This window comes from Anopheles funestus, chromosome X (genome assembly GCF_943734845.2).
Source record: "Anopheles funestus chromosome X, idAnoFuneDA-416_04, whole genome shotgun sequence".
Lineage (NCBI taxonomy): Eukaryota > Metazoa > Arthropoda > Insecta > Diptera > Culicidae > Anopheles > Anopheles funestus.
Window position 1 is genome coordinate 2104036 of NC_064597.1, and position 27545 is coordinate 2131580.

At 41.1% G+C, this 27545-nt stretch overlaps 1 protein-coding gene across 4 annotated transcripts; it reads right to left on the minus strand.

Annotated features, from left to right (window-relative positions):
• Positions 1-941: 941 nt before the first annotated feature.
• On the minus strand, positions 942-19066 carry LOC125761144 (rho GTPase-activating protein 190). 4 transcript variants are annotated; one of them, XM_049422033.1, is made up of 13 exons: positions 18898-19066; positions 15012-15326; positions 12997-13405; positions 11771-12915; positions 10933-10944; positions 9968-10420; positions 8293-9878; positions 8044-8088; positions 6897-7505; positions 6083-6441; positions 5284-5653; positions 4930-5209; positions 942-4861 (listed from the first exon to the last, which is right to left on the minus strand). In XM_049422033.1, exons 3-13 carry the CDS (start codon positions 13144-13146, stop codon positions 4663-4665), a joined length of 5208 nt encoding a protein of 1735 aa, XP_049277990.1. In that variant the 5' UTR covers positions 13147-13405; positions 15012-15326; positions 18898-19066; the 3' UTR covers positions 942-4662. The 4 variants fall into 4 exon arrangements, with proteins under 4 accessions (XP_049277990.1, XP_049278009.1, XP_049278000.1 ...); XM_049422052.1 differs by lacking the exons at positions 8044-8088; positions 18898-19066 and having other exon boundaries at positions 15012-15435; XM_049422043.1 differs by lacking the exons at positions 10933-10944; positions 18898-19066 and having other exon boundaries at positions 15012-15434.
• Positions 19067-27545: the final 8479 nt, after the last annotated feature.

The window sequence follows — 27545 nt, forward strand, 5'->3', positions numbered from 1 at the left end:
CCCGTAGCACAAAAATTCATATATTTGTCACACCCACACACAAAAACCCCCGCGATCAAATATTCTATTTCATACCAACACGTTTCTATTGTGTTTGCTTCACGTTTCCTGTCAAATAACACAACTGTTGTATTTGAGGAAAATGGGGGAAAGTGGAGAAATTACGAGGAGAAAAATAGTAAATGGAAAGTTAAATTTGCATTGGCATATGTGTACTGTCTTTTTTCTTTTCTTCTTCATCCTCATTATCTCCACCTCCTCCCCCCAAAATTCCCCACTGTTTTCACCCCCACCCCGGGTTCCCGTATAAGGGATTACTTCCCTTTTGGCTTCTTTTTGTTTTTTTTCTTCTTCTGTTGCTTTAGACCGTGGTGTTAAAAGATGTAAAAAGGACAATACATTCAACATTTTATGGCATAAAAGGGGAGGTAAACGGGAAAAGGTGTCTGTGTGTGTGTGTGTGTGTGTTGGGTTTTTTTTCTCCTTTTTAAATGCAGTAATTTATTTCAATTATTATTAGTTTACTTTACTGTCCGTGTTTGTGTAGGTAAGTGTACTGATAAGGTAGTGGCTAAACCGTTAACGACATGAGAGTAGCGTACATCATACGTGTGTGTGTGTGTGTGGATTGTGAACAATATGGCGGAATCGATTTTTGAATAGTTTTGCTGCAGTGTGTTTTGTTCTCCAATTTTCAACTTTTGTTTGATTTTTTGAGTGGTTTATTGTTTTTGTTTTTTCAAACCCTTCTTCCTCAATTGATCGTTTATTTCATTTTATAACCTTTTGCTTGGATAAAAAAGCACATTCCCATTACTATCTGTGTGTGTGTTGCTTTCATTTACTGATACTTGCACATTCTTGCATAGGCTAATACGGTTTGTGTTTGTTTACGCTCCTTCTTATGGTTATATCCTTCTGTTTTTCTCTCTCTTTCTCTCTCTCTCTCTCTCTGTCTCTCTATCTTATTTTCCGTGCAGTGGTAGTATCGTCCCCAGCCGGGGACAGGGGGATACTGGCTACCGAACACAAAAAACACACACGCCCTACCACTGTTTATGTACTTCTCTCCCCTTTTTGTGTTCTCATATTTCTTCTTCTCCATCATCATCCCCCCCTTCCTCGTTCGTTCGTTTAAAACCAAAACATATATTCCTCATGTATACCTAATATATCCATTTATAATTACGTTTATATCACCACATAATTGTTTACAGGTCGGTTTTCAATTGCAAATAGAACGGTTACATTATTCTGGTTGTTGCTGTGTTCAGCTTCCTAAACACACATTCTTCCCTTATCGTTCCTGCGCTTCGCTCTCTATCTGCCGAGTTCGGTTGTTTTCCTTTTTTTTCTGCTGCTTTTATTGAAATTGTTAAGATGGGTTTTCTCTGTTTTTTTTCCTTTCTTTTTGCTCTTTGCGCTTAAGCTATGCTTTACTTTCGTGTTTCTTTTTCCTTATGTTTTTTTTTCTTCTGTCTTCTCGTTTTCGTTACGGCTTTTGCTTAAATTTCGCAGCAAATCTAATGCAACACATGAAGCGTTATAATCGATGAAAATGTTTGGAGGAACATAATCCTACACCAGAGAATTCAATTACAGTTACTAACACGGAACGACGATCTATGCGGGCATCCCAAGCGAGGACACATACGCTTTGCTGCTGTGTATATAAACACACACACACACACCAAAAAAAACCTTTTATACCATTACGCGTGTTTCACTATTCACGCTTCGTACGCCTTTTTATCTCTTCGTGAGTATTTTTTTTTATTTTCGCCTTCTTCTGTCCACAATAAACGATGCACTTTTTCTTTTATAACTCCTTTTTTTCCCCTCATTACAGAAGCTAGCGTATTTCTGTAAGTGTGTGAGATTCTTTTAATAATTTCATTTTGAAAAAAATGAAACATTCTTTCAGATTTTTTACTTCCTAGCTCCGACTTTCTTAACATATATAGTTTCTAGGTGTTGTATTTGTGTTTGTGTTTTAGCTTACGTGTTTAGTTTCTTACTTCGTTTTGCCATGTTTTTTTCTTCTCTTTCTCTTGTTGTTTGCTGTTACTCTCACTTGTTTCGTTTCAATTTTGCATCCTAATATTAATGCTTTCTTACGCTGGACAAAAGTAAATACATTTATAATTTTTTGTTTGTGTGTTTGATGCGCTTCTTGCATCGCTATTCAACCTTTGACCAGGGGGGAGGGATGTGATTATTTATAAAGGTAGAAAATACTGACGTTGTGTATCTCATTCATACTCGGTAGGGTTTTTTTTTTGTTTAGAAGGTAGGGCAACTATGTTAAATATTAAGTGTGTTTGTAGCGTGTGAGTGGGGGTAGGTGTGTGTTTGTGTGTATTTCCCTTTTCTTTTGTATTAATTATCCGAATGTTAAACATCCCATTTTGCCCATTGTGTGTAACAAGGAACGCCCTAAAATGATTATGGCATTTACAAATCGATGGTATTTTTTTTATTATTAAAAGGTTCGTGTGTGTTGCTATTATCAGGCACTGGAACCGCTTTGCGATTTTGTCCTGCTGGCTGGTGTGTTGAGATTTTTGTTGTTGTAATCTATGTAAGTCTTTGGAGAAAAAAAACATATTTTTAGGTTCCCAATTTTATAATACATGCGCATGTCTGGGCTGGTGGTTTCACTTCACATTGGGCATCCTTGCAGTTTTAGCAGTGAATGAATCGTATAATGAAATCATTCAAGCGTTTTGTTTGTTTTTTTTTAAGTGTGTTTACATACCCCTCCCCCCTCCCCCCACACCTCCTTCCCTACAACACCCTTACCTAGGCCACCCATTTTACAACAGTTGCTAATACATACAAAAATACGTTATCGTTCTTGGATTTGTTTTTGTGTGTGTGTGCTTTAATTTAAGCGAATTACTTCTCCATTTTGTTTTTCATTTTTTTCGCGCTAACACACACACTAGCAACAAATAAACGAAGGAATGTAATATGGCTTCGAAATCTTTGCCTTTCTTTTCTTCTCCCCAAACTGAGCCTAGAATCTATTACTAAAACAAAAAAAAGCGACAAATCACGGGAAAGCGGGAAGGTTTTTGTTTTTGTTCACATTAAGCAAATGGTCCTATTCATATTTTATTTTAGTTCACAAATTGACCCATCGATTCGGTGCTTACAAAGCAAATGTACGTCACTACACCAACCAGCATCAATAAAATGGAAATTTATAAAAAAAAACAGAAAAAAACAAAATGGAGGACAAAACAATTTCCTGTGTGTGTGTTTGTGTGTGTGTGTGTGTACATCTTTTTTGTTGAACTCGTTTAAAGCATTTAATTTTTTTTCTGCGCTTTTCGGTTTTTGCTTCTAACGGTGAGAGAGTATGGGTGTATGTGTGTGCACTAGTAGTTTGCATTGTTGTGGGTGCATTTTTATTTCTACGCCTAACTAAGTGTTTGCCATCTGCTCTAACACGCACTTTTCACGCGCCACTTTTTCGTTCGCCGCAACCCCTCCCTTGTTTTTGCTCCGTTACTCGCCTACACAATAGTTTGTTTTTTTTTGCAACGATATTTTATGCTTAACGTCGTATTCATTCACATAGATTAATATTTAGAAGGAGACAACACAAAATGTAAAAGATTCGTGGGATAAATAATACTTTGAAAATATTTCCTTGTTTTGCTTTCTTTCTTTCGTTTTTTTTCTGTATCATTCATGCCTAACCTAAGCTGGCTGGCAAAATGTCGTTTGTAAATTCTAATTCTGATTTCGGTTTTTGTTTGACTGCCCTGGGAGGGTGTTTTTTTGTTGTTGCTTGTTTGTTATTTTTGTTTTTAATTAACATAAAACAAATCTCCTTACAGATAGTAATAATGTTTCAGCCTCGGTTATTGTTTTCACAGTAAATATATCATTGGTTCAATAACGATCTATAAGTGTGTGTGTTTCTGTGTGTGTGAATATGAGTAGCAGACAGTTGATCTCGTTGTAAAAGAAATAAAATAAAACTGAACTATTTTTCCATTTTTTTTTCACGTTTTCAGCAGCGGAGGGTTTAGTTTCGGTGTTTTTCTCTCTCTCTTTCTCTCTTTCTCTTCTTCTCTTCCTTTCTATCTATCTCGCTCGTTTCAAAAGAAGGTTTTCCAGTGTTGTACAACATCATATTTTTTGTTTTGTTTTTTTTTCGTCTAAATGTATCCATAACCAGAGCGTTTGGACATGTTTGTTTTACACATTGATACGAGTATGGTTTTTTTTTAAATATTGTATGCGGTTGTATCAATGAGTATGAGTATATGAGTAGTTTTGCTGTTTTGTTTCGGCTTTACACGAATCGATTCCTACCGTTTGCAGCCGTCAATGTGCATGCGGGGAGCTGCCCTCGCTTCTCGTTTTTACCCCCTTTACTAGTGTTTATGCAAATGATTGGTGTTTAGCGTATTTAAGATTCTGTCAGGAATACCGATCTCCCTCCCCGGCGCATTAAATGTGTGCTATATGGCACTGGGCAGCGTTGTGACGACTTTTCCTCCCCCAACCCCGAATACTGTAAGCCATTTCTTTACACCGTCTGTCGTGAGATTGCATTTAAGGTTTGATCTGGAAATGCTCTAAACGGACTCTGCTTTTTTAAAACTGGGGAGGGTGGAGGTGTTTTTTTTTTGTTTTTTACTTGCATCAAACCATGACGAACGCTTCCTCGCCGCAGAACAGGAACGGATACTGATCGATCATCGTCTGCACGATGTCCTCCAAGTACGGGCGCATCGTTTCGAACCGCATCATGTCGGTAAACTCGATCGGTAGCAGCGTTGGCCACCAGCAGATGGCTAGATTTTTACTATCCATACTGTTAAGCTTCGAGTTTTCCGACACACTAAAATACAGAGGAAAAATTTACGCGTCGATTAATGATTTTTCATGATTTGTGTGTTATTAACGTACCGTACGAAATGCTGAAAGATGTAGCTCAGTATGGCAAAGTTGTTCGGTGGCAGCTTGTTTAGAAGCCCCCGCAAAGCAATTAACCGACAGCTCCGGTCCGTCTTCACCTCCATATTAAGGCTCGTGATTGACTGAAGTGGCCGGGAACCGGCGATTTCCTCCAGTTCGCTCATCATCTCTGCACTAAACAGTCCCTTCAGACGCTTCACGAAAAAGTCCTTCAGTGCGGTAGCGACCGCATTTACCGGTATATCGAGCTTCTCTATATCTACATCCGATTCTAAAATTTATACCGAAAAGCATTAGGTAAATAAGTTAAGATAGAAAAAAAGAGGAAATAATTGTCTCGCCCACCTTCAGCAAACTTCTGATTTAACAGATCGACGTGCGTTCGATTGCCCGGCACCCGGTAAATGCCTTCCGAGTCGAGCCCTTCCTGCTCAATGAACTTGACACACTTTTCCACAAACAGCGGTACGAGCGGCACTTTGTCGGACTGCTTCAGGCTGGCCAGCGAGGACTGCTGCAGGGCGGCGGCAGCAGCCGCTGCAGCAGCAGCCGCCGCAGCACCATTATGCTTCGAGCTTTTGCTGGCATTTTTGCTACTGCCGCGCACATCCTTCGACTCCTTCGAGCTTTTGCTGCTGTCGATCTCTTTGCCGAACCAATTTTTTTGCTTCGTAATTAATTTTTCACGATCGCCTCCTTTCGGTAGCACACCAAACTGTGGAAGAAAAAAAAAACAAAAAAACATTGAGGAAACGTATAAGGAATTACAAAAACAAAAATAAAATAAAAAAAGGAAACAAAGGAAACGTATAAGGAAACATATAAGTAAACGTATCAGGAATTACAAAAAAAAAATAAAATAAAAAAGGAAACAAAGGAAACGTATAAGGAAATATATAAGTAAACGTATAGGGAATTACAAAAAAAAATACAATAAAATAAAAAGGAAACAAAGGAAACGTGTAAGGAAATATATAAGTAAACGTATAAGGAATTACAAAAACAAAAAATAAAATAAAGGAAATAAAGGAAACTTATAAGGAAATATATAAGTAAACGTATAAGGAATTACAAAAAAAAGAAATAAAAAATAAATAAAACAAAATCGAGCCAATCGATTGGCAAACTTTGAAGCAATACTCACGATGGGGGAATTATCGCGCGGCGAGGATATATCGACACTCGACTCATCCTGCTCCTGTGACGGTTTATCCTGCTTTTCGAGCCCGCTGCCGAGATCGTTCTTTAGCTTCTGGTACATGATCGGCATACCGCCGAGTGGACCACCGCTGGCACCGACACTGCCCATCATATCGCCGGCGGCCGAACCGAACGGACCGAGCGGAATTTTCGGCGGCTGTACCGGTATGGCGGTGCGCTTTTTGCGATGCCTTTTGTGTGGTTGCGCTTTACGGTTGATCTTCGAGTAACCATCGTTGGAACGTTTTCGTTCGAGCGAGCTGGAGTCACTCTCCGAGTCGGAGTTTTCTTGTATGTTGAAAACTGAAACAGAGCAACGAGAGAGATGCTTGATTATTATTATTATCATTTAATATCAATACTGTACATCGTATTGTTATATGAATGGCCACAAAAAGGTGATTTAGGTGAGGATTAGTTTTTAAAATTATTTTTAATGAATCTCACAAGAGTGAGTAAAAGATTCAAATCCCTATACGCTTTCACTTTGATTCAGCTCTTTGGAAAGAGTGACTATTCATATCTCTAATCTGCACTGAGGCGCACTGAGCAGCCTGGTGGTGCATGTGATAAACGGCGCCGGTCCACACGGCCGGACCGGGTTCAAATCCCATCCGGACTGTCTCCGGGTAGCAAGGAGTGACTATTCAGCTATGTGGTAAAAAATAAGTCTAATAAGCCAGAATTAAGCCTAATAAGCCGGCATTACCAATGAAAGAAATTAAACTAATAAATAAACCCTTCCACCATCAACTTACTCTGCTCCTTTTCTCTTCTCTGTCGCAGTTTCGTTTTGTGCGTACCCATATCGGAACCGGCGGAACTGTCCGGACCCCGCACGCCAACCTGGTTGCTGCCGGGGCCGCCTGAAAAGGTGGTAAATAATTGACTCGCCACATTGTTGACCGCGTCACTGAACGCATCATTGATCTGCTCGTAGCCGGCCTCATCCTCGTACTCCTCGCTGTCATCCTCCGGTGCGGCCAGCGGTGCATGTTCGAGCTGGGCCTGTTGCTGTTGCAGCAACTTCTTTGCCTTCTTCTTTTCCTTCTCCGTCATCGGTACGCCCAGGCCGGGGTTGCCGGTCGAGGCACCGCTATCACCACCGCCACCACCCGCACCACCACCACCACCACCGATGTTCATACGTGCGATCGCTTCGTTAACGATGGCGAAGCTCTTCAGGTTCAGCTTGCCGGGCTGCTTCAGCGTTTGACTAGGTCCTTTCGGGCGTATCTTTTTGGCGAACGAAGACTGATTCGGCCGGCGGCCGGTTGTGAAGGCATGGTGTGCGTTCATATTTTTCCAGAGATCTTCACTTTGCTTGTTGTCCTGCTTCTGGATGAGAAAACCATCATCGATCCAGCCTGGAACGGGTGTTAAAATGAAGGGAGAGAAAATTTTAGTTTTGAAAACATAAAAAAAACTTCGAAAAAGACAGCAAACTAATGAATCTAAACGTAAAAAACATATGTATCAAGCACTAAATTAAACTTTTAAATATTTGAAAATAAAACTCTCTATAACAATCGTTAATATAAAAATAAATGTTTTAACTCTTACACAGAAAACATCAGAATTTAAAAAAACATTCTCATCGATAATCAATACATAAAAAAAACACAGAAAACACTACTGTTCTATATATAAAAGTTTAAAATAAATATAATCCTAATAAAAGAACATATTTAAAACAAAAACAAAAAAGAGAAAACAAACATATTTTTAAAAAAAGAAAACAAACATATTTAAAAAAAAAAGAGAAAACAAACAAAAAAACATGTACAACACAACACATAACATAAATACAGAAGAAAGGAAGAAACACAACACAAATCTGTACAGCAAAAGTACAACACAGCGTGCAAAAAACACATAACATGATTTGATAGTTAACATATCAACCTGAATCGTATGTGTTGATCGAGTCCTTGGATCCGCTGACGTCAGCTGTTGTGTGCGAAAAAAACCGGGGTGGGGGTGAGGTAGAGGATTGTGTAATGTGGTATAGAATAGTTAAACTGTTTTTACTTTAAATTATAGTAAACCGACAACAAAGAGAGAGAGTTTGGAGGGAAAACGAAGTATCTTCCTCCTCTTTTGTTACGAGGCGTTGCGTTTTTTTTCTTGTTGGGTAAAGTGCTGCATACTTACAATTGATCTCCTCCAGGCTCGACTGTGACTGCGATACGGTGTCGGCCTTTAGCTGGCGCAGTATGGAGGCCGGTATGAGCAGATGGTCTGGCGGTGCCGGTTCCGGCGGTGTCGTCGGTGGCGGATAGATCTGGAAGCCCTGATTGCTGCCACACTTGTCGAAATCGCTGCTATCCTCGTAGTAGTACATGTTGTGCTGATGCTGTTGCGGCTGCTGCTTCAAACTGTCGAGATCGTCCAGCGAGTTGATGGACCGATTGTCGAACAGCTGCTGCGATATCTTCTGATGGTGTTGCGCGTGCTGCTGCTGCTGCTGATGGGATAGCGTTTGTTGCTGCTGCTGTTGCGCTTGCCCATGATGCGAATGGTGCTGCTGTTGGCCACCGACCCCACGGTACGTGGTGGCCGAACCATTGATGAGGTAGCTTTCGTACCGTGGCGGCGGTTGCGGCACCTGCTGCTGATGGTGATGATGCATCGAATGTTCCATCGTACCCTCACCAGAATCGATCGTCAGCGGTTCCTCCAGATTAAAAGCATGCTCAATTTCCGGCTTCTTGTCCCACACCTCCTTCAGAAACGGTGCGAACGAAGCAAACTTAAACTGTCCCTCATCGTCCGACCCAGTCGCAAAGTGTGCCCGCAACTTGTCCGCAATCGTATTACCCTCCGTGATCAGCAACTGCGACAGTTCACTGTTAAAGAACGCATTCACACCACCCTGCTCCGACACGGCCACAATCTGCATCGGCAGGTTTGGAATGTTTAGCGAGAAAGCGCTCAGCGTCGACAGTGACGCTTTGCGTTTGCTCGAGTACAGCAGTATAAAGCCGTGTATCAGATCGTCGCGGAATGCGTTCGCACCGTGATACGAGGAAAGGATCAACTCGACCCGCCGCTTCGAATCGCCGAGAAACATCTCGAAGATAATGTTCCGCTCGCCGGCACTGATGCACGACTGTTCCAGCATCATCGAGCTGAGTATGTTTTCGATCGAGAACGGATCCCCGCAAAAGATGGACATGATGATGCGCAGATCCGGCAGCTCGTGCAACGCCAAACCATACTTCAGATCCTCGAACGGTATCGAATCGATAACACTGTTCAGCGTCGTGTTGATAAACTTCGTTTGCTGCTGCGAAATGTAAAACTCATTCTCGTCGATAAACACACAGTGGAGCTTCTCCGCCAACGATTGCCCGTCCGCCTGCAGCTGATGCAGCGTGTTTTGGCTGTTCTTTTCATCGCTCATAAACACAATGTGCAGATTGTTCACACTGTCCTTAAAGTCGAGATTGTCCTGCAGCAGCCGGTCGAGCACCTCGTACACGTACTGGAACGTTTGCCGGTTCGAGTAGCAGCAGATCAAACCCTTGCACTGGAGCTCAAACGAGAACGAATCATTGTCACGGTTGATCGTTTCGATGTTGAGCCCGTACACCTGCCCATCCACGATGTACTCGCCGTTGTCGTTACAGTTCTGGTGTATCTTGTCGATGAAATCGTTCGCTATGTAATCTAACCCGATCACTATCAGGTTGAGCTGCAGCTGCCCATCTTTCTGGGCGAAGCGTGGATTCGGTAGGCTACAAAAAAAATTAAAAAAAAAATTATTACAAAAAAATATAAATTTCCCATTTTTTGGACATTTGGGCTTCAAAACCCTGCCCCTTACTTTTGGTTCGAGATCAATATCCGCTCAATCAGTGCATCCATACAGTTGGGAAATGCGGGACAATGCTCCCGTATCGGGCAGTGCACAAACCCAAGATGCTGAAACAGCATCACCTTCCGGTCCTGATCGAGCCGATCGAGCAGCTTGTACCGCAGATCCTCCTGCAGCACATCCGTGATCTCCTTAATATCGTTCTGCGTGATCGTACCGGACGGTTCGATGTTTTTAAAGTGATAAAACAGATCCGCATGCTCCATCAGCAGCTCCTGGAAGTTGTGCTTTGCCGTTTCGACCAGCTCCCGCTGATGGTTGTCGTAGATCTGCTGACAGTCGTGCTCGGACAGTGCCTCGAAACACTCCCGCCCCATAAACAGTACGCGCACCTCCGACAGCTGTTTGCCCGGCGTTACGTAACCGGTTTCTTCTAGTAATTTTTTGAACTGTTTTTTCCATCTGCGGGTGAAAAGAAGCGTACGCTCGTTAGTGTTGGGTGTTTGTGTGTGTGCGTTTTGTAACGAAAAAAAACTTTACGCAAAGCAGATGCATTTGTAGTGTTGTTTTTTCTTAAACTATCGCTTTCTTTTGTTTTGTTTTTCTTTTTTTTATGAAGTTTATAAACCCTAAAATCACTTTCTTCTTTTTTTCTTCTTTTAACTAATCTTGTGTTAAGTTTTATTAATTCCTTTTTCGACTGTTATGTTTCATTATTAGTAAATTAATTGTATAACATTTACGTACGAGTTTTCTATTGCTTCACCTCACAACACTTTTGTTAATGATTATGTTTTAACGTTTTTAATGTCCCTTTGTGTTACCGTTTCTTATTCGTGTACTATTAATCAATACGAACATTTGCATACAAAAAAAAATGGTGTTACTGTATTATCAAAAAAAACAAGACTATTAAAGTGTATGAGAGCAGTTTGTGAGAAACGAAGATGAGAAAAAGAACTTGGATAAATCACCTCTTTGGCATCCTGTTGAAGGCACACACAACACAAACGTACACAGGACACGCGTGTCGCGCGCATACACGTTTACGGGTGCGTGTGTTCAGATTAACGTTCAAAACCACAATGCAAGCAAAGATAGAAATATACGAGAGTAAAAAAAAAAAGATTCAAATGCATCAATCGTTTGGTTAAAATGGTCTGGTATTGGTATATCAAAGCATACAATGTTTTGCTTAAGTATGGTTTATGGTATGAGGCATGGGGTAAGCTATGTTGTGTGGTTTTGTGTGTGTAAAGTACGTGAACATTTATCTATTTGCACCATAAAATTAATAAAAGTGTTCCATATGGATTGTTTTTTTTTTAATAAATAAGTAGAAAAGCATATATAATGATGCAAATAGACGAAACTATTGGTTGTGCAGAGGAACATTACAACAGGGAGCAACTCATATAACAAAACAAAAGAGAACAATTTATCGAAAAAAATATAAAAATGAAAAATTAAATGAAAAAAAATTAAATTAAATCGTGATAAGATTATTAATTTTGTTTTTTACATAATAAAAGTTCTTGATAAGACAGAATTAAAACATTTGGAAAAATAAAATAAAAATAAATAAAAGAAAATAAATAAAATATAAATAAAATAAAATAAATGAAATATTAAATAAGATAATAAAAAATAATAAAAATTAAATAAGTGTTAGTAAGTGTTTGAATTGTATGCGTAAATTTTTCGGAGTGATATAGCAATATTGTACGAACTAATTGTGTGTGTGTAAAATAAAAAAAAAATAAAAACCCAAAATGAATCCACAACGTGAAACAGCAAGAAAGAAAAACTTACTCTAATCGCTTCTGCTCCTGCTGCAGCGCGTTCATGTGATTCTTGAAGACGGTTTCCGCATCGGTCGTATCCAGTATGTCGAACGGTATCCGATTCTCATCCTCCATATCGCTCATGTCGCTCAGCTCCGCCCAGCTGCCACCGCGCTCGATCGCATCGAAGAAGTACTGCTCGTAATCGATGTGCTCGTGAAAGTAGTTCCGTATCGACGCCCAATCGTTAAAGCTATCCAGCTCCAGGTTGATGCTGTTAATGTCCGGCAGCATCTCCTGCAGTACGCACGCGAACGAATCCATGTAGCTTTGGAGCTTCTTCGACTGGTAGTCTTCCCGGAGTTTCTTGATGTGACGGCGAAAGATCCGTTGGCCCGCTTCCTGCCCGAACAGCTCGAGAAAATCGATCCATTCGCGGTGGTTCGATAGCTTCTTCGACGAACTGCTCCAGATCGACCGATGGTCCGTAATCTGGGTGCGTATCAGGCGCGTCACGTACTCCGTGCTAGCGTTGAGGAGATCATTCCTCTGCTTGGCCGCTTCCGCGTACGACGGTACCTTCGAACGTTGCTTCGCCTTGTCGATCATCTGCGCCAGCACTACGAACGCTAGATCGATATTAATGCTTTCGTGCGCGGACGTTTCGACCAGCAGTATCTGACCCTTGTACTCCTTCCGGGAGCATATCTTTTCCGCCTCCCGCACGTACAGCTCGTTCGCATCATCATTCTTGGTGGTGACCAGCACGACCGGTTTCTTCACCTTCAGCACATTGTTGATGATCTGCGTAACAAACTCGACCTGCTTCTCGACCGTCCGGTTCGGTACGACACTAACGTCGAACACGCAGACGAACCCGTCCACCAGAAAGCGTCCCTCCGGCAGTACTATTTCTTCGTACTCATGCTCAATGCCGAGCTGGTTTTTGCAGATATACTTTAGCTTCTCCTGCGATGGCATACGGATGGCGGCACACCGCTTAATGTACGGTTCCATCTTGCCGACCTTGAACGGTTGGAATGTCGCATCGTCCACAAACTCCGTTTGCTCGATAACGCTAAAGTTGTAATCGACACCTTCCTCGGAAGTTTTGCGTACCTCGCCCCAGTACAGGAAATGGTCATTGTTCACTACCCGTCCACTAAAGTCAGACTGGAGGCAAGACATCACAACAATAAAACATAGTTAAAGACATGAAAACGAGAGTAACCTCTAGCAAACCAACTCACTCACCTGACTTAGTACCGAGATGTGATCAATCGCGTAGTCATCTGTCTTGGGGCGTACGAAACGATTGCACAGGCAGGATTTACCGACACCCAGCTGACCTTTATCCTTCTCCACACCGGACAGTCCCACGACGGACACATTGATTTGTTTCATCTTGTCGCGTATTTCCCTATGCCTGCGCTACTCCTGATAGCCCTAAACTCCCGTTTTGCTCACTAGAGATCGTAATCCCGATTCTCGGTGATCGAATTGACGTGATTGAGTGACTATCGTCGGTTTAATTACTTGCAATGCAAATGCATTTAGGATATACTGCAGGGTGTGTTTTTCGTTTCGTTTTTTTTCTTTACTGCCACATCAGTAACTGTTCTTCAGGTTTTGTAGAGAGTGAGAGAGTGGATTTAATAACGATCTACAAGAAATACAAAGAAGAATTAAAAAAGAGTAATGAAAAATAAAGTTATAATCGTTCTTCAATTATATGGAATTTTTTTGCTTCATAACATCATTATTTGCACGACAGTTTCAAGAACTTTAAGTTCACTACCTAGTAGTAAAAAAACCCCAAAAAAATTGGGGCGACTCGGTGGTGTATGTGATAAACGGCGCCGGCCCCACACGGCAGCACTGGGGATCAAATCGCATACGGACCCGTCTCCCCGTAGCAAGGACTGACTATCACCTGCTGCGTGGTAAAATAAGTCTTGATATGGCCAGGCTGTTCTAACTAGAGATGAGAGAATACTCACTCTTTTCAGAGAGTTGAAACAGAGTGAAAGAGTGGTTATTGACTCTCTTTTGAGAGTCATAAAAATATTACTCAAAACTAATCCTTTAATTACTCTCCTTGGCGATTTTACTCACTCTCTCTCTGCCGACTAATGACTCACTCCTTGGCGATTTTACTCACTCACTCTCTCTGCCGACTAATGACTCACTCTTTTGAGATTCAACTCACGCAATAAGAGTGAGTAAGTGAGTGAGTAGAACCGTAAATGAGTAAGTAAAAGAATCATAAAAACTCCTAAAAAAAAATGAGTTGAAATCCATAAACTACTATGCACGATTCAACTCACTCACTCACTCTTACTCAGTGTGCACAACTCTAGTTCTAACCGAGCAACAAAAAGAGAGTAAAAAACAACAAAAATATTGCGCAATAATGAACACAACCTGCTTCATTCATCAAAGTATGATTAATTCATTATTAATGTAAACAAAATATGACGCTGTCGGCTATCATTCCTGCATGTACAAATTAAATCATTCGTTCCACTCGTTCCACACAGCTTTTGTCTTTGTCTGCCATTAATTGCAGCGCTAATATATCACATTGAATGATCGTGCGTAAGAAAAAAAAGAGAAGCCCACGCAAAACGCAAAAACGCACGCTGCAATGATTCAAAGCATGTAAATGAATTTAATTGCGTCTTATGAGTGCACTGCTGGTCGGATTACTGAATGTTTTGTGACAAACCAGACACGAGAAAGAAAAATAAATAAAAAAAACGAAAGCCGATCACATCACAAACTGCCATCGGAGGACCGTACACACGCAATCTGTTTTATTTATTTTTTTTTTGTTGTTGCTTCAATCTAATCGAAATTGGCAGAGAAAGAATAAAAACAAATTTTGGAAGCGAAAAAGCGGCGCGCGTGCTGGAATGCGGTGTGAAATTGGTACACAATATGGTTAATAGTTTTGGAAAACGGAAAGACGTGGATATAAGAGTCTGGACACCCAACCATATCTGACGACAAACATGTGTTGACGCGCGCGTCCGAGATGATGAAGATTTTGCATCAAACACAGACGCACACATATACGCGAGGGGGGTGGGGGGCTAATGGTGCGTGCTGTGATGACTTCATTTCTGACACAACGTCTTGAAGGACGTCACCCTACCCAAAGTGTTTCACGACGGTCGTACCGCGGTACAGTATATTAGGTTTTTTTGTTTTTTTTGTGGGAAACGGGTCACGATTGATTGGAAGTGAAATAATATTTCTTTTTTTACCTGTACCGAGGAGCATTGCGTTCCTCTTCTTTTCTCCGTATCCGCCGGCACACGGGTCGTGTTTTGATAGCAGAGAGAGACACAAAAGACGATTAAGAAGCCCGGATGACCTATCGTACGGAGCGCGGATATCTGGAACCGGCGGTACAGCAACCGTGCAAGATGCAAATGGTTGCTTCAGACGGTTTGACGTGATTGGCAACACACATCTTTACATGGCCGCCTCGCTTTGATCCGGCTTTGATCGGTTTGATGGTTGATTGTGTGAGTAGATTCCGGCGTAGCTTGGTGCCTAGACAAGGATATCGTGGAAAGCTGCAAAAAGAAGGTAGAACAATAAAGTACAAGTTAGTAACTTCAGTAAATTCGAAACGAAAGTCTTCGACGTCAAAATAGTTCGATTGATAAGTTCCAATAAAAAAAATAAATAAAATAAAAAAAAAATACAAATTATTATTCATCTCACGAATATTTTCTTTTTTGGTTTTTTATTTCCAAATGGGTTCTTCCTTTAAAAAAAAGAAACGGTGCGTTGTTGCCCGGTTTCCTGTGTCGTGTTTTGTCTACCGTGTCTACCTTTTTTTTGTTGGGGGTGAGTGAGCGTGCGTGCGTGTGTGTGTGTGTGTGTGTGTGTGTGTGTGTGCAGAGCACTGGCTGGCAGCATCTGTGTCCGTTCTGTGGTAAGGAAAATCAATAAACACACACTTCACCAAACCATCAATCGTTTACACCCTCGGTACCAATAAGTGAGTGAACTAGGCCCTTTTTTCCCCCGCTTTTAACCAAGAACACACAATATCTCACCTCCCCAACAAAAAACTCGCGAGGTTCGGACACTTCAAATGACAAACTATCAAGAAAACCTTTTTCCTTTTGTCACACAAATTTCCTTTCTTGCGGTAACTTAATTTCCTAAATAACTGTCGACGACCTCCTTCGCTTGGCAAAGACAATCGTTCCGAGATTGTCTACTCCCCATCCGTCAAAAACCCCGTCCGGACGGTGCGGTAAGCGAAAAAGTGCATGCGGTTCTTCGACTGCACGTTAACGCATTCTAATTTTGCGACACCTTTTTTCCGACACTTTGTACCGTGTGTTTCCCAATCAGTCGCGCAACAAACGAAAGAATAATTCAATAACGTGCTAGAAGAAGCAAAACAATGGCAAAAGTGTTCTATTACTTCTATTACAAATGTACCTCCGTACTGTGGGTGCAAATTTGTGTCCACAATTGGTATGACCAACCGGGAAAATCCTACCAAAAAAAAGGAAGAAAAAAAAACTGTGACAGTAACAGCTTTGTGACGCACACTAACTAAAGTGAGATTTGAGAGCGTAAGATAGGACGGGAGAGTACGTGAAAAACCGAAGTACGGGGAAAAAAAGTGAATCTGGTCCCCTAGGTTCGTTATCGCGCAAGAGTTTTCCCCATGTTTTCACGTAAAGTCTCCTGTCATGTTCAGGAGAGAGAGACACAGAGAGAGAGAGAGAGAGCGAGCGCAAAGTAAGAGAGTATTGATGGAGCCTCAAAAGGACGAAAGAGTGAAGGATATGAAGCAGACAAGGGAGCAACAGCAATATTTCGGGGTGTTCGTTTGTAAAGCGCAGGGCCAATATGATTGTGGTTCGTTGTTACTAGCGGTTCTTCCTCCACCCCCCAACTCCTTCCTCATCACCTTCTGCACTTTGGATTTTCCAAAAACGACCCTCCACAGTGGGGCCGGATGACGGAAAACCGAACCGGGGTGGAGAGAGTTGGTCGGTGAACCTTTCTGTGGCCTTTTAAAGCGATGGAGAACGTATATCGGGCTAGCCGTCCGCCGACAGGAAATTGTTTGCCTCCAGGTCGAGGTAAATAGCCTAAAAGCTGCTTACGTGCCCGACAAAAGGGGGGGAAACCATACATGTTAGCGAATGCCCAGCCTGCCCATGTTGCATATCCTGATCCTGCGACCGGGAAAGGTGTACAAGGTAACGTTTGAGGACGGACTGGTCACAACTGCAACTCGATTACTAGTCGAGTGAAGCCTAAAAATAGAACCATGTTGCGGTGATTTTGTTTTTTCCGACAATAACTCATTTAGTCACTTTAGACTGTTTTTTCCGCGTCTTGAAGCTTACTTTACCGCAACTGAAGAAGGAGTGTGTTTTCGATTGATCGAAAATAAAGGGAAGATGTAATATTTGCTTCTTCCAGATTTGATTGAAGATGTACCCAAATGTTGGGTGTTGAACGTTTGCTCGGTATATGGCACAAGGATGCTTCAAGTAAAAAAGCCCAAAAACCATTCGCCGCTTCGTTTTCACTGTTGAGTAAAATAAAATAATAATTCTTTGCTGCTGGACCCGGAATAAGGCAGGTACTCTTCTAACAGTGAAAGGATCCTTACGATATTTACGACCTTTTAACACACACTTACATGTATGCGCGCGCGCGCGCACATACGCACACATGCGTAAGAAGGCGAAAAAGGTGACAAGGACGCGTGAGAACACTCGCCCAGCTACGTAAATACACACACACACTCACACACAAAAATATACACCCCCATATACACGGGGACACTGTCAAACTAGGATCTTTCTTGGAAGATTTGCTGCATTTAATTTTTGCTGCATGGTAATAATTGAAAACAAAATGGATATTGTTTCTTCTCTACTGTGAACAGTAGACGACACGTGTAAATCATGTAAATACATGGCCTTATAAAGATAATACATGATAAAACAAAAAAAAGATGTATGATATGTGTGTGGATGCGTGTGTGTGTGTGTTTCACGAAGTTCATATAAAGAAGTGGAAAAAAAGGAAAAAGAAATTTTCCTTTGAAAACTGCAGCAAGGACTTTTCTTTCTTTTTAGATGTTTTTAAACTTTTTTTTGTCAATGAATTTGTAAGTGTGTCCATCGCGACCTAAAGTGGAGGTTAAATGCTGCAGGACACACTTTCCTTTTCTCTCTCTTACAAATACACACGCACGTACAGCGACAAACAAACACACACACACACAGATTTGGAATGTAGCATTTAACAAAGCAGTCCAAAAACGGTCACAGGATTTTTGCACGAATTGTTCACTATTGTTTGTCCTACAAAAACACAAACACACACATACCCCCGCACGCACACATGAGTTTTGTTGGATTGTTTGTAGGGTTTTTTTTGTTGTTGGTTGTTTGCGATGTTGTTAGTTGTTTTTTTTTCTTCCCTTCTTTAGGGGTTTCCTATTGCCGCCAGCCACCCTAAATTCTGCACACACCCCCCCCCCAAAACAACCCTTCCACCACCCTTCGCCACCCTTATTTCCCGTGCAACAGTTTATTTCTGTACCGGAAGGTGGAACATTGAATGGGAACATGAACACATGCTTTTTGCTTCTTGAATATCCATGGCACATTCGCTCGGTTATGTTGTAATGTTTAACACCACTCTCTCTGTCTCTCTGTCTCTCTCTCTCTTTCTCTTGCACCTCTTTTTATGCGTCTTGCACGAAAAAGTCCCCCGGGGAGTGCATTTAATGCGCTTATGGTGTACTTGTTACTGCGTTACTGATCGTTTCAATGTGTTTCAATGGATAAATCGAAACAAGCCCTTTTTTCTTCCATTCATCGCTAACTAATTCCAAAGAAAAAAAAAAGGAAAAAAAAACCCGATCAACCTTACACACCCAACCCAAGGCGAATCCTTACACTCCACTTTTGGCACACACTTTTTTAGCAGAACTTTACTTTTTTTTAGTTTTTGTTTGCCACCGTCACAAATTATTGCGCCCCAAACATTACTAGGGGGGGTGGTGCGTTTTGTTTTAAGCGTGCAGGAACAGTGTTTCCAGCAGCAGCAGCAGGAAAAATTAGCAACTTTTCCCTGCGAATGGCGGCTACCCACCCTGAGACTACAGCGCACTTGGATGCTCTCTCTTCCCGTTTCTTCAATGTTGCTTCAACGCATTTTCACCAATGCGTACGCACGCGAGGCTATGCTAGGTTTCGTACATTTGACACGTGACGTTTGACGGTGGTTGCGTTGACAGATAGGGAAGCAAAATAACAACAAATAAGCAGCTATGTTTGATCGGTTTGTATCGATTTAAACTATTTTTTTATTCACAGAAGTTTGCAATATACTTTTTCAATCAAATTTTACATAATTTTTTAAATTTTAGTTCCAAAAATCTGATGAGCTGAACGTCCATGCTTTTGTTTAGTTTGACAGCAAAAACAGCTGTCAATGTACTGTAAAGAAGCTTTTTAAAATTAGGATAAACAAATATTCATATTACTCTTTAATACAAAATAGTGATTTAATTTCAATAAGACTTATAAAAATAATAATAAAAGATGGATTCGCGCAATATCCCATAGTGCTAAGTTTCGTGAACCACATTATGCCGGAACTAACCCTTAAACCAGGGTTGAAAGATTTCAAAAGTTCTTTTTATATTTTCAAGGGCTTAATTTAATTTAACCGAATTCATATACAAAAAACAATTGTTATGGAATTAACAATTAATAACTTATAATACACTCTACATCGTGCTGTATTAACCAAACGAGATGAACTGTTAAAGCTCATTCGATTGAAAGTTTTGTATTACGGACTTATTTTAGGGTTTCTGTTTGTGCTTTCATTAAAGTTTCTTTGCTGAATTGCAGCTTTTCTCATACACAGGAAGTTTCCAAGGTATATGGTAACATCTTTATAAATAGATAAAATATTTTGGTTTAGCTGTGTATTAACTTTTCTCCGAGATACGAAAGTCGAGAAACGTCCATTACATGTCCATTACAAACTTACATCCTTCCACCGTCCACATTGTAGAATGAATCTCGTGTGAAGCGGTTTGCATAGCAACAGGCGCTAAACGGATTCAGCTTGTAAATGCTTACAGGGTTACTGACTACATTGAGACGGGCTCACTATTATTTCAATTTTTACATATTTTTTACATAATTTTACAACATTTTCTCAAGTGTTTTATTCTGACTAATTTACAACTAATTCGTGTAATATTATACTTCCTATAAAATCTTTTATCAATATGCTATGCATTCTCTTTTTCACAGGTTTTTTATAGCACTTTTATAGCAAAGTTAAATTTGGCGCTTTTTATGCAACGAAAGCATAACCAACATAACAAGCTTTTTGGGAGAGTATAAATGCTTTTCTTTCGTCCTTTCGTCTCATTGTTGAGAAATGTAATCCTTACTACTGTGAATTTCTCATAACATTCCTACAGCATGTCCGCGCAAAGCATCGTTTCCTGCAAGCCAGGATGGAGGTTTTTTTTATCGCAAGTTGAAATCCTTGCACAAGAAGCACACATAATCTCACGCGAACTAGTGAAACGGGGCTGCTGGACATTTGAAGGCGTGTCGAGTTTGCGTCTTTTACATGGAATATGGCCGAACAACCACTTCCGAGTGAAGGTAGTAGACGAGTTTTTTCGATGACATGGTAGTGAAAATTATAGCTAGTTTAGTTCGTGGTCGCTCATAGTGAGTAGGATGCTTTTAACAGAAGTATAGTAAAGACACTCGAAACAAAATGTTTTTTTTTTCGCTCTGCTGTGATTAATACAAATAAGTAAATAAAAAAAATAGAAGCAAAGTAAAGTGTTTTTTAAAGCAGAACGCAACATAAGTCTAGCAAAAAGGAACAAGTTAAAGTTCATTCCTCAACCGTAACCCAATAACCCCTTCAACCCCCGAAATCATACGGCCGGGGATGGTAACATCTGTTTTAATGTTTGAATATTAAAATAAACACTTTTGGGTTCGCCGTTTTTTCGCACTCCACTTCCACCGGCAGAGTGTCCGGTAATGAAAGGATCTCTCAAAAAAAGATGACATCCAGTACATAGTGTGGAGCCATTTACGCCTTCAAGCTTCGGCCCCGACTGTTCCGCTTTAAAAGCCACACATCTCGAGTCACTCGAGTGACTTGTCATCACACACCTGCCCACCATCACATGAGCACAGCAGCCTACCAAGCAGTGAACCAAGCGTTGAGGTTTTGTGAGCGATTAAGCAGTGCCAGCAGTATGAAAGAAAATCTGATAACGTGAAATGTGGACGTTAGGGATGGCTACACGATTCTTTTTTTTTGTTGGTTTTTTCTTACCACTCGGCACTTTGATGAATAAAAAGACCGCTACCGAAGGCCGGATGAGGGCAGGCGGGTAGGAAGTTTCTGCCGTCCGCCCACATTCCTAATGAAAACATTCACCGGAAAAACCCTATCATAACTCGTCTTCCCACTCCCCCGGGGGCTTCCATGGATTTCAGGCCGTTTTCCCTCCATCATTTACCCCTTAGTCTGAGTTGGCGTATTGGCAGATGAAGTGGTGATTTTCATTCGATGGTCATTTATACGGACCCTTTCCTCGACCCTTTATGATAATCACGTGCCCTACTGCATGTGTGTGTGTGTGTGTGTGGGTGCGCACACTTAGACAAGGTACGGTGATCGAGTACGGGGAAAAATTATTCATTTTCCCTTAAAAACCCCTTTTTGCTTCTGTTTCGCCCAAGCCAGCCCACAGATAGGGCTGGGGGGGAAAGGTTTCAAGGGCCTACATGCGTTCGGGTTATCCCATTAACGCACGGATTTTGAGAGACCATTCGTGCAATGTTTTGCCCCTTTTTTTACAAGACCTGACCTTCCGACATTCAGCCGGGATGTAGCGCGTTCTTAAGGGACGAAATCTCGAGAACAAAAGTCATTCGGTCGCTATAATTAAGCTTTAAACCGTTTTCATCTTTCGAACAGGATGAGGACACTCTTTGGCGGAGATGCCTTTTTTTGGGTATTTTTTTTTCTCTTTACATTGCTTTTTGAGGCTTCATCACAAAGAGTTTTGAGTTAAAGTGGAATGTTTACTTTATATAGGTGCTTGACGTTTACACCAATTTGACAGTTCCAACTGTCAAAAGAAGTGTGACAGATTAGTATCGCGGTAGTAGTCACTACAATTGTTTAGTATGTTGTTAAAAAAAAACAAATAAACAAGACAGTCTTCATACAGTACTCGTCATATGCAAATTCACCAATATTTACCCACACACACACGGCTGTCACAATGTTTGTGGCCTTGTTGTTACTGTGCCATAAAATTTTATTGTCCAATCTCTGCGTCGCACGCTTCACGGACGTCAATTCTCAGACGTACCCGATCTTCGCCGCAAATCGATCGTAATGTGAATTGGTGTGGTGTAGATTTTATGTGCTTTTATGAAGTTGGCACATCATCTTGTCGGGTCGTAAATATGGCGTACGCAGGCACCGTCACAACAGGGAGCTTGCACTTTGGAAATCGCTTGGCGGTCTCGTGGTGGAGGTAGAAGAAATGAAACGGATTGCTGGATTATCACTCAATTGACCATCAAACTATTCATCAAATCGGTGTAGTACAGTGAGCCGTTTAAAAACTAGTTATGATATTGCGAGACGATGTTGCAGTGTCGTCTTTCTCGATATTTTTCGCACCTTCAGTTGAAACAATCCAATAACAGTAATAGTATATCAATTTGAGTTTTTAGTATCAAATAGTTGGCTGGTAGTAGTTGTTTGAATATGTGACACTAAACATCAGATCAGATCTAATTTGGCACACGCCCAAGTACAGGGAGCACGTAACCCACGTAACAACCATCACTCACAATTTGCCATCTTGAAGGAATGTGGAAGTAGCAGAAGGTTGTCTTTTAGCTTTGAATAATCCATTCCTTTCTTTGGCTTGCCCGGAGCACGCCACAACAGCCGGATGGGTGTGGGGTAACACGTGTCTAAGAAACGGTCAGAAACAATGGACACACTTGGCTGTCAAGAAGCACTCCTGGAAGATGGCTGCCTGAGGGAAGCGAGGGTATCCGATAGTGCCAGAATTTCCAATCAACAGACCATTCTTTTCGACTCACTTCCTGCCCGTATGATTACCCGAGAGATCTTAATCATTTGTCCCTTTTTCTATTTGCCTCAGCCTTTTACTTACCGCTAACCTTACCGTACCGAGCGGTTCCGGTCCGGTTCTAGTCGGTTTCACCTTTTAGCTCGTTCCACTATTCCCTTATCATACGCTCGTGACGCATTTCATCCGGGGTTTGGCGCATTAGCCTGCCAAAGGAAGGAAATCCTCGTCTGCCGAGGTGCCTAACCTTTTCACACGCGTCCCTTACACAGTTTGTGGAAAGGGTTTTCTCGGAACGGTCAGCGGACAAGCTTCCCAAGCTTCCGTCCACGGTGAAGAGTTAAGGGTTTTTTGGGGGTAGATCAGACAAAATATACATACACGCCCGTTGGAGTATGCGAAGATGTGGGGAGGCAAGCGAGACAGAAAGAGTGTATACAATCGAATTAATGAATAATTTAATTCCCTTGCATTCCCTTCCTTTGTTTACGTTGGAAAATGGTTTGCTGACAAAACATTAGCTTCTACCGACATTGACGACGTTCTGGTCCGATGTATAGACGTATGTGTGTCTGTGAGCCTGTCACTGCCCGAAGGCACAGGGAGACACGGAGATCCCGTGAAAGTCGCACACAAGACACATCAAAAAGCCCACCCAATACCCCGGGTTTTTTGGGTATCCCAGCAGAAGCAACCGGTCTTTGTACTTAGCGAGAAACGATGACCTTACAATGTAGCGTAACCTCCTGCTCTGGTTGTCTTACATACATCACCCATGCATGTACTCGTGGGTGAATGCTTCCGGGACACTGACAATTTACATTTACGATCCGGTGGAAACTACCTACTACCAGGGGAGGGAAGCAAATCCTGCAGTGCAAAAATTAATCCTCCCCATTCCTCTTTTCCCTATTCGGGGGTTGAATCTGGTAACCTTGCTTTTGCTAGAATTATTTTAAATGCATATTTATGAAAGCACCATAAGAAGAGTGATGAAGTGTCTGATATTGCTGGAGAAGAAACTGGATGAAAATGCAACGGCCTTCCGATGGCTTGCGTTGCGAAGATTTGGAATGCTAATTGTGGAAGTCATTTTGAGGTAGGATTCTAGCTAGCTAGTTTAGATATTCTTACAGCCAATAGGGTTAGGATGAGCTATTTCCAATAACTCTGGAAATTGAGGACAGTTGCTTAAAACAAGATGAAGATTTGAGGACATCAAGAGCAAATCTTCCCAAGTATGACTAGTTGTTGTAAGTAGAAGCTTACGTTTAATATCTTCAATAGTAGAAGGATCTCCCCATATAAGTATCTCAGAGATACCTTAGTAGTCTTAGAATCCTCACAAACATGATATAGTTTTGAAAAACAGTAGATGGATCTTCCTATATAAGTATCTCAGAGATACCTCAGTAGTCTTAGAATCCTCTCAAACACGATATAGTTTTGAAAAACAGTAGATGGATCTCAGAGATACCTCAGTAGTCTTAGAATCCTCTCAAAGATGATATAGTTTTGAAAAACAAATCTTCAAGCACTACCTTACTCACTATGTGCAGTATCCTAGACACATAAAAAACCACTACTTAAATTATTTTAAAATGGATTGTTAGAGTAAAGTTAGGAATAAAATTCGAATCCACCCAATTATCGGTATTCCCGCGGAAATCCCATTTTCAACCACTGAGCTTAAACGTTCGTATCACGGATACAGATTGAATGTTCGCTCCACTCCCCCGAGCTGGAAAATCGCTTGATTGATTGTAATCAATTTGCTAAAGTCTCATTTTTCATTACAAGTCTTTTCGCGTACCGCTATTGCCCGTTTGAATTACACCGATGTTCCATGATTCGCTTCCGGTTCCACCGTGCGACCGTGGGCTGAGTTATCGCGACTGGTACTGGGACTTATGCAAAATAATTGCACAATCGCTCACCCACCAAGCTCCCTTAGGGAAGAGGGAGAGGTGAGAGAAAGAAGGAAGGGTAAGGATGGCGCAAAGTACCGTGTTCCACCTGCAATTCGATTTTGTGTGCCAATTTATTTTTCTTTTCATCCTTCATCAGCCCGCATCGTGCCCGTGCAATCATGTCGCATGCACGTCGCCACGGCGAGACGTCCCGGCGGAGAGCAAAATCAGTGCTGTCGGGGTGCGGTCGTTCTGCTGCTATCCCCCTAGCTGCCCTATTGGAACATTGAATTATCTCGCCCTTTTGTGTGTGTACCCATTCAATGTCGCGTATTTCCCTTGGTAATTGTGTGCGAATTTTTTCTCTTTTTGCTATAGGCAACGACACAAGAACTCCGGAGGGGTTACACCGGGCAAAATGGTGCAAAAATTGGGCTCGAGATGTCTAAATTCGTGTAAGCAAAACGTACGGATGGAAAGAGATCCAGCAAACAAACCAAAAAAAAAACTGCAAACGAATGAGAAGAAATTAGAAAACGGTACACAAAAACAATACCCGCCGGTTACGCAAACATCGCGATCGCGATGAAGCGACACTGACAAATTGAGAAACATTTCTCTTGCTGTACGGTTTTGACGGATTTCTACCCATCTTTTACGATTGCAATTTATAAGCCACGACCGAATGAAAAGGTTATTTTGCAAACAGATCAACGGCATGTTGTTTGTTTGTTTTTCCTTTTTTTTTATTTTTATTTGCTCACACCTTAACCGGCAAAGGCATCATTGGTGTGATATCAATCGACAGGATATAGCTTTTATTTATCGGGATGAAGAAGACAGCAAAAAAAAGCTGTAGAAAATTAAAGCAAACTTCATTTTGACATGCGACCCAAAACAATTCATCACACGGGACTTTGACGGAGCCGGTTGTGTGCGGTCTGGGAATATTTCCCAGATGAAAAACACGCACAAGAGAAGGAAAACGGGGAAAACCAAATTTTCACTCCCTGTGTTGCTTGCTGAATCGGTGGAAATTTGCAAAAAAAAAAAAAATTAGCATAGACACTGATTTCGAGCGTCTCTCCCCCCTCCCCCCCCATCTACCCAGACTGTCAAAGGCAGCGTTGACAGTTCGTGTGACATACATTTTAGTAAATGTGAGTGCGTGTGAAAAACCCCGCGCAGAAAAACAGAGAAGGGGAAAAAGAAGCCGAAACCGAATTAAATTAGCCTTCGCTTATCAAATCATTCGACAATTTGCATATCGCGGGTGTCGTATGTTTTGTCATCATATGGTACATAATTTAATCACGCGCTATCGCTCTATTATTGTTTCGTTTATTTGGGTTTTTTTTTATTTTATTCTTCATTTTTTTATGGCACTCGGTGCGTCTCTACTAGATTAAATCACTAAACAGCTTATATGGTTCCAATTATTAAATGGTGTTAAAAATACAAGGAATAAATAAAGGAACCGAAAATGTCATCCTCGTTGACGTCAGACTTAGTAGCATTTCTGTGTATGTTGGCATCCGATGGGAAAAAATATGTACTGCTTATAATTATCACCTTTGGAACTGTTCCACTTATGATGTTCATTATTAAATTGTGACGGTTAAAACGGAGTAATGTGAGCGATTACCAGCGTGTCCATTTTGAATGCTAAATAAATAATGCTTTTCATTACAGCAGTACGTCTGTACGTCACATTCGTGTCATTGGAGCTTAGTATGAAGCAGCGGATGGTAAGCTGCACACCATCAAACGTTTGTGTGGACAGAATTCATCACACCGTCCTTCTATTACCCTCAGAAAATGGTTATTTTACCCCAAAAAAAAACATATCATTAAAGGCTTGACAGTGTCTTCGGCAATACTTTTATTGAAAGGGGGAAAAAACCGGCACAGACTAAAAAAAAAGCATTCACTAAAACAAATTGTTGTACTCTTGGTTGTGGTGGAAGTTGTTTATAGATTTAACGAGTCTTTTTCTTCATCAACGATTTGCTTTGGGTTCGTAAAGCGATGAAACGAATAAAAAAAAACAAACTGAAACTAATTTTGCGGTTTTCTTCCTAACGATAGCTTACTACCCCATGACGTTACGTTTTTGCATTAATTATTAATTGGTTATGAAATGTGAGGGTAAGATGGGAAAAAATAAACAATACTAGAGCTGGGATGAGTTCATATTTTAACGAGGGTCTAGTTAAAATAATATGTAGTTATAGTTGTAGATTTTCGTTTGTTTTATTGTATTGTCTGAAAATGTTTTATTGTCTAAAAATTAAAAATACTACTAAAAATATAGCTGTCAACTAATCTTTGACGTTTGTTTTGAACAATCTGACAGCTAAGTAGATGACGCCGTTAAAAGAGTGATAAGAATTAGTGACAGCAAAGAGAGCAATAAAAGACAGTGTATTGTTGCTGCTTTTCATCAGGTCTTTTGTTCGGTGGTGCGTGTTTATTCTTTCCATTTTTTAACCATCAAGTAAAATACAATCATAAAAAAACACACACACGCACTCGGTGCCCCTAGAAGAAGTATCTCCACCAGCTTGATTCGGTTTATACTCCAACCGTAACTTCTTCCACACCACACCTGTGCAAAAGATAGCTAATGATGGGTTTTTGTTTGCGTTCCCCGACTGTTGCTTGCGTTGTTCCGCACGTGTGTGTGTGTATGTTTGTATTGGGTGGTTTCACCCCCC